General features: G+C 32.2%; 1 protein-coding gene across 1 annotated transcript in view; it reads right to left on the bottom strand.

Annotated features, from left to right (window-relative positions):
• Positions 1-555: 555 nt before the first annotated feature.
• The window catches only part of LOC145242613 (uncharacterized), a 28,631-nt gene continuing 21,091 nt past the window's right edge, over positions 556-8,095 (bottom strand). The window contains exon 2 of the mRNA XM_080105726.1: positions 556-7,291. Coding sequence (XP_079961852.1) covers positions 3,689-5,305 — 1,617 coding nt within the window. The 5' untranslated portion in view covers positions 5,306-7,291 and the 3' untranslated portion in view covers positions 556-3,688. The remainder of the gene's footprint in view (positions 7,292-8,095) is intronic.

Below are 8,095 nucleotides of genomic sequence, written 5' to 3'. Positions count from 1 at the left end.
TAAAAATTAAATAAGAAAGACGAGGAGGTCACCAAAAAAATCTGATCAGGAGAGAGGGAAGGGATGTAACTGGAAGAAAAATAGATCCTTGTACAGAATTATATTTATTAAAAAACAAAACTAAAAGAAAAATCTCTATGATCTATGTACCTTTGACGTATCAAATATATTCAAAAAATCACCTAAATTGATAACACACTTTTATTTTTAAATAAGAAAATCAAATTCTATCTATATTCAAGAAGTGCTTGTCTCACCTGACATTTTGAAAAATATTTTAAATAAAAAAAAAAACAAATGACTCAATAATAATTCATACTTCCAAGATTTGTTGTAATGCCTACAAATTCCCATTAATCGCTTAAAAATAATTTCCTTTATAAAAATAAAACTGATCAATTTACATGATTTTTGGAATATGATATCTTCACTTTGTCACAGGTATACAGATTTTTTTTTTTTTATTCATTTTTGTTTTTTAAAATGAGGGGAATTTTGGACAAAACCTGAAAAATACAAAACACATTAATGAAAGAAAATTTGAACAGCAAAATATAAAGTTATATAAAATCAACGTCATTTAATGGTTCAGCATCAAACAAGTAACATGGAACGTATCATTTTAAAAGACGTAACAAAAAAAATATTAACGTATAATTATTTTATGAAACGTAAAAGTGGCAATGAGGGCCTGTGCATCCATAACTGTTGAGATAAGGCAATTATAATCAATGCATTTATAAAACATATTGGCTGGTGATCTTATGGAATTTAATCCTAATAATTATAAAATTCTCTGAACCATCCGGGTGTTCTTGCTTGCTTGAATCTTGTATATATATATATATATATATATATATATATATATATATATATATATAGTCTTGGAAGTATTTTAACCTTTAAAACTATATAAAAAAAAACATTTAATTTTTCTCATTTGTTGCAAAACTATTTATATATATATATATATATATATATATATATATATATAGATGAGTGTATGTGTGCAAATGCAACTGTCCTGTACATATATATATGATGATGATTGCAACGTCTTGCCAGACGAGTGCCACTCCCTCAGACATTTAAAATCCATGAGCCCAAATGCCTGAGGGAGTATCTATACAAATATGATGTTACAGAGTCTTAGCTTTGTACGACAGCTAAGTCTCTCTCTCGGTTCAAAATGTTGAGATCCAGCAACAAGCAAGAGCAAAATAGCCAGCAACAAATTAAACTGCAGACCAGCTTAATGCGGGTAATGGTCTTCCGCTTTATGGTTTTTTAAATCAGAGATTTGCTTCTCCTAGAAAGGTTGCCTTCACCACGGCTTACGGGAGCCCTCTCCACCCCAATACACATATACACACACAAATATACACGGTGCTAGTTGGCCGTTGACCCAGAAAAAGAGTTCATTTGCCCTTTATATATATATATACGAGCAGAGTGACATGACGTTACCCGGGATTGAATAATGACCAATGAATGTTTAACACTCCCATATTTTTATTGTCATCAGAATCAATGAAATCGACCATTTTTCAATCAAATTGATTGATTGCCTGTTTTAATTGGGTGCCTATCACGATGCACCTGCAAGACGTTTCATATGCCACTCGTAGTGACTAAGTTCACAATATATTGTAGCCTATATTGCACCACAGAGAACCTACTGTTCATTTTATAAAAATATTTTTATATATAAGGGTGATCAATATATATATATATATATATATATATATATATAAATAGAATAAAGGGGGGGGGGCGATCAATACATATTTAAAATAAAAAAGTCGGGTATCATGCTTCAATTGTGCTGTAAACAGAAACATTCATTTTGAATATGCCCTTGTCATATCAAAGAACCTACTGTTGATTTTATATGTTGGGCCTTTCTACTTGTGTGGTAATAAAACTTCTCAAATGTACATGTGATGTTAGTCTGTGTAAGATGTTAACTTTAGTAAAAATCGCCTGTTCCTTCTTTCATCAGATTATTTCGATTATCGATACTTTCCAACACAAAATCTATCTAAGAACACTGCTAGGAACATAAGGTACCTTTGTGTGAAATTTCATAAAAATCGACTCAGCTCTTTTTCAGTTCATAGGGAACAAACTCACAGACACGGTTCCTTTTATATAATAATAGATTATATATATATATATATGCACTGATGATTCCCAAAAGGATGAAACACTAGTGTCTGTATGTATTTAATAATTATTATAATAAATAATTATATCAATCCCTTTAAGAAAGTCGCTTCTTATCGTTAAGCACTTTCAGTTGAAATAAAGTCAGTCAATTTAACTCGTATGCACAGATCATCATATAATGATTAGACGTTGACAGACGTTGAAAAACATTTAAAAATAAATGTTTAAATTTCAACAGTATTTCTCGCGGTTAACAGTGGCTGAATGGATTAGGTCCTTGCTAATGGAGCCAGAGATGGCTTCTTTTGCCGGGTTCGAATCTATCGACCGGTGTTAATCGTGACTCCCTGCACTGATGATTCCTGAAAGGATGAAACACTAATGTCTGTAGGTATTTAATAAAATAAATATATTTGGTAAATTATATATATATCACATTTAAATCTAGATGAGACACCTGCACGATTTTACCATAAAGAACTGTATCTGATAGCTAGATGTTTTGGTTTCGATTTTAGTTAATGGCACTCAAGTCATATTTCTTTTAAACTTTTGAAATCACTTTTTTTCTTTTTTTTTTTACACGGTGGTCACCACTTATCAAGGCCCGGAAGCCACTCAGGGATAAGGGTTATTGCAAGTACAGTACGTTAGTGTGGAGATTTGATGAAGTGTTTACTTAAGGGGGCGGTTCATTAGGATATATATTGGGTACAATATAATAATCAATAAAGAATTGATTCTATAATAATAAATATGAAATCTGCATAAAACATCATATTTAAGCGTATTTTATAACCGAGCAATGCCGAACGGCATGCTAGTAAATATTATGCCTTTCTTATTCATCAATTCATCCCAAGCAAGCTTCCAGCTACTAAGAGGAAAACTCACAACAGCAACCCAAACCTGCATCGCAAGTTGGAGGGTTCAAAATAAAACCAGATATGATTACTGAATTGAAATATCCAGTAAACAATTATACCAGTACTCAAACTAAGAAATGGGCTTAAAAAATTAGAAGGAAAAATGTGTTACTTAGTATTAGGTCAAGAAAGAAATATTTAATGATTATTTTAAATGAATGTAATTGGTTCTCAGATGAAGTAGCAAACTGGCAGATTTATTTTATTTATGAAAGGTTCAAGATGATGCTTCTGTTTAAGTCAGCAAGGAAAGATGTTTCCATTTTAACATTATTCCTATCCGGTCAGTATCATCAAAAAGAAACTGAATCAAAATGTAAAAAGTGCAAAACAAAAGCTTAACAATTCAGGTTAAAAAAAATTGTACAAAAACAAATTACAATGATAAAGCTTAATATAAGAAAATAAAATTAAAACAAAAAAAAACTTTATAAAGTATTTCATATTCAGTTTTCAATAAGGTTTTATATTTCACAAAATTACTTTATAGTTAATCATGCAACAGTGATAGAAAAACAAGAAAAAAATCCACAAACCAATTTATTAATAGTCTTAATAACAATTTTTTTTTTATATGTATCAAGGGTCGAAGGTCACTTTTGCGCAATTTGAGAATTCGGGATGATAATCTCATGAGATACGTTTGCGTGCAGTGGCATATTCATATGGGCAGCAGCCGGGTACATTTGGATGGTTGGAAAAATCTGAGCTGTAGACGGCGAAATTTCAATTGTGGTTGGGAAAGTAGACATAATAGGGTACATCTGAGCTGCGCCCGCAGTTGTTATGGTCCCATCGATCTGGGTACCATCAGCTATCTGGGTTTGGTACATAGTTACCGTTTTCATATCCTCCTCTGTGTCAGCTTGAGCAACGACCACTGCTCCGTCAGGTATGACATTGGTGTCAGTTGTAACAACAACAGCTACAGTTTCTCCGACTTCTGTATTTTCATCTTCCTTGAAGATGACGGACGAGTGTTTGGGAGGGACACAGCTCAGTTTCAGCTGACCTTCGTTGGCCCTCTTGTGCTTAAGGAGATGGTCCTTGCGGGAGAAAGCAAAGCCACACCGGTCACAAACAAAAGGCTTTTCCCCTGTATGGATTCGACGGTGGACGCTCAAGTACGACCGTCGAGAGAAGCTCTTCTGGCAAACGTCACAGGTGAACTGTTTCTCGTTCACGTGGGTTAACTTATGCCGTTCGAGGTTGTCTTTTCTTGAGAAACCCTTTGGGCAAAACTCACATTTGAAGGCCATGGGGTTTGCAATTTTTGTCACGGGCTTGTTCATTATTGGAAGCGTTGTCCCTCCTCCTGCTGCCGGGATGGTAGTCACAAACTTGTTGGTCCCATCAGCTGTTGCTTGATAGATACATTTCTGAATTTGTCCATCTTCGGAATACGTTGCGGTAACAGGCTGTGCGAGATTCGGATTAACAATCATCTCATATGTTTTATTACCGTTGGTCATCACGGCAACGAGATTAGGATTCTGGACAATACTACAAGTACCGTCGGAACATTTAAATGCTTGCTGGATCTCTGCTTCTTCAATTTCCGAGGTTGTCTGGACAGTAACCACTTGAATCTGTCCTTGATCGGTCTGCACTTGCTGCAACGATGTCGGTTGTTGGTGTGTCGTATACAAAGTGCCAGGTGGGTGATTAATAATATTACCAGTCATACCACTACTCACAGGGGTCAGCGTAGTCAGCGTAGTATTGTTACTAACGTAGGTAATATTATTATTATTATTATTATTAACCCTCGGTGTGGATACCTTCACTTCGCCATGCTGTTTTACTCGATGGCGAACCAGGTGGTCACCACGATAGAAGGCACAGCCGCAGATGTGACACTCGTACGGTCGAATGTTGCTATGGATACGCTGGTGTACGGTCAGATACGAGCGACGAGCAAAGGACTTGTTACATACATCACAGTGAAACATCTTAATACCCTGGTGTCCGCGGATGTGAATGACCAAATGGTCATTTCGAGAGAAGGCACGGCCACATACGTTACATCCAAATGGGCGCTCACCCGTGTGCAATCGGCGGTGTAGCTTCAGGTAAGACTTTTGGCTGAAATCATTGCCACATATATCGCACCTGTACACCTCTCGCCGTAGGTGACGCGTCCTATGCCGCTCCATGTTGTCACGTCTCGAGAAAACCTTGCCACAGATGTCGCACGTTGGCTTTTTCATCGTTATGTGTGTGTGTGTAAGTTAGAAGTGAGTTCAGTAAAATTGAAAGACAAGATAAAAATATATTCCTGGATTTGTTTTATCCAGAAGGTCAACAGATATCAAACGGAAATTATGTTAAAAAGTGCAATTAAATAATTTTCGACATTAGTTTTCTTCAGTCCTTGTTCAATATATAAATATAATTGATTATATATATATATATGTGCATGTATGTATGAATACTAGTGTCTGTAGGTATTAAAATAATAATTATAATAATGATTATGCTAGCCTCTTTAAGAATGCGGTTCTTATTGTTGCATGCTCAAAGTTGAAACTAAAGTCAATCACTTAAGCTTACATGCGCAGATCATGATATTATAATCATAAGATCACTCATCCATCTTGACATTTATGCTGTGTATATATAATATACATTAAAGCTATATAATTTAGATTATTATATAAACGCTAATTTCAACTGTATTTCTCGCGGTTAACGTTGGCCGTGAGGTTTGTTCCTCGCTAATGTGGAGTCAGAGATGGCTTCGTGGCTGGGTTTGAATCTCCTGACCGGCTGTAATTGTAACTTCCTGCACTGATGATTCCCGAAAAGATGAAACACTAGTGTCTGTAGGTATTAAGATAATAATTATAGTAATAATTATATGTATATATACATCTGTATACAGCCAGGATATTGTCTTTTTTCGGTTGTGTGCATTCGTTTATCTTCTCTTCAGATTAGTAATAAAAAAACATTCTGGATTTATTATGCTTTAAATATTCTTCAAAACCGTAACAATCTTATTTGAATATGATTACTAAACACAGTTTTAATCTTAAGGTTTGAACGTTTGCTTTTTCTTTGTGTAGAGTTCCACTATGTTTTTTCTGGATTATTTTTTCTGGATTGCTTGTGTCTTAGATTAAGGATTCCAATAAAAGAAGGCTGTTTGTTAGAGAAACCGGCCTGGATAACCATTGTTGACTGCGTAGATTCTCTAGAAACATATGTAAATTCATTCAGTTATTTTGGGTATAAACTATTCCAAGTTCATAATATAATAAAAATCTTAAAATAAATAGATTTATAAGCTCTATTTAATAATACTAAGTATCAAGCTTCTACTTGACATTATAAACAGATTTCTATATGAATTGATCTGAGCTATATAGATTTGATGTATATATAATATACATTTGATATATCTAGCATGCATTTAAATCCATAAACAACTATTTTCTATATATATATATATATATATATATTAGATAAATATGTGCCTGCTGCTAAATGTAAGTTATATAGATTTAATGTATATTACATATATCTATATATATATAACACATTTAAATCCATAAACAACTCTTTATCGCACTCTCTCTCTCTATATATATATATAGATAAGTGGGTTTGAATGCTAACTGCAAGTGGCAATTAGGACAGATATCTTATTATTTTTGTACAAAATGATTTCTTAATCACAGCATTAAAGGCTCAATATATTTTCTTTATAAGTATGCATTTATTATAAATACATATATATTTGTAAAAATAGAACTTATATATATATATCTACATATATTTTATGGCTGACAACTGGAACAATAACTGATCAGAAGTTTTGAACATGGTCAGAGTATGTTTTAATAATATATCACATTTCCTTTTCTTGTAATTGTTGTTAAAATGTTATTCATATCATATACAATTATGCAACAAATTTGTAAGATATCCTTTGTAAGGCATGTCGTTTGCATCATAGGCACATGTTGACAAGAACGGGTTTCCAAAACTTACAAAGTTTTTTTTTTTGTTTTCAAATGGACATTTTCTTCATGCGTTGTGATACTTTGCAACCTGCTGATTATGCTCTACAAGATTTGTCCGTTTCTGAACTGTTGTTTTTTTAAAGCGAATGATGTTGGAAAAATTGCCTGACATTTATTGTGCAGAGAGAACCAATCCAACCAAAGCCTTTGGTTTCCGAACATGTTTATCTGGAAGAGAAAACAAAAACATTTAAAGAAAGACATAAGCAAATAAAAGGCGGTAAATAGATAAAACGACTAAATACTAAAGTAAATAGATAAAACGACTAAATACTAAAGTAAATAGATAAAATGACTAAATACTAAAGTAAATAGATAAAACGACTAAATACTAAAGTAAATAGATAAAACGACTAAATACTAAAGTAAATAGATAAAACGACTAAATACTAAAGTAAATAGATAAAACGACTAAATACTAAAGTAAATAGATAAAACGACTAAATACTAAAGTAAATAGATAAAACGACTAAATACTAAAGTAAATAGATAAAACGACTAAATACTAAAGTAAATAGATAAAATGACTAAATACTAAAGTAAATAGATAAAATGACTAAATACTAAAGTAAATAGATAAAACGACTAAATACTAAAATAAATAGATAAAATGACTAAATACTAAAGTAAATAGATAAAATGACTAAATACTAAAGTAAATAGATAAAATGACTAAATACTAAAATAAATAGATAAAATGACTAAATACTAAAGTAAATAGATAAAATGACTAAATACTAAAGTAAATAGATAAAATGACTAAATACTAAAGTAAATAGATAAAACGACTAAATACTAAAGTAAATAGATAAAATGACTAAATACTAAAGTAAATAGATAAAACGACTAAATACTAAAGTAAATAGATAAAACGACTAAATACTAAAGTAAATGACTAAATAGACATTAAAAAATGAAAATATTGAAAAAAAAAAAAAATTATATGGTACGTACCTGTTATGGAATTAAGTT

Source organism: Euprymna scolopes, chromosome 21 (genome assembly GCF_053919585.1).
Source record: "Euprymna scolopes isolate OS-2025 chromosome 21, ASM5391958v1, whole genome shotgun sequence".
Classification (NCBI taxonomy): Eukaryota; Metazoa; Mollusca; class Cephalopoda; order Sepiida; family Sepiolidae; genus Euprymna; species Euprymna scolopes.
The sequence above is the reverse complement of the archived record's forward strand: the minus strand, read 5'-3'. Positions and strand labels throughout refer to the sequence as shown.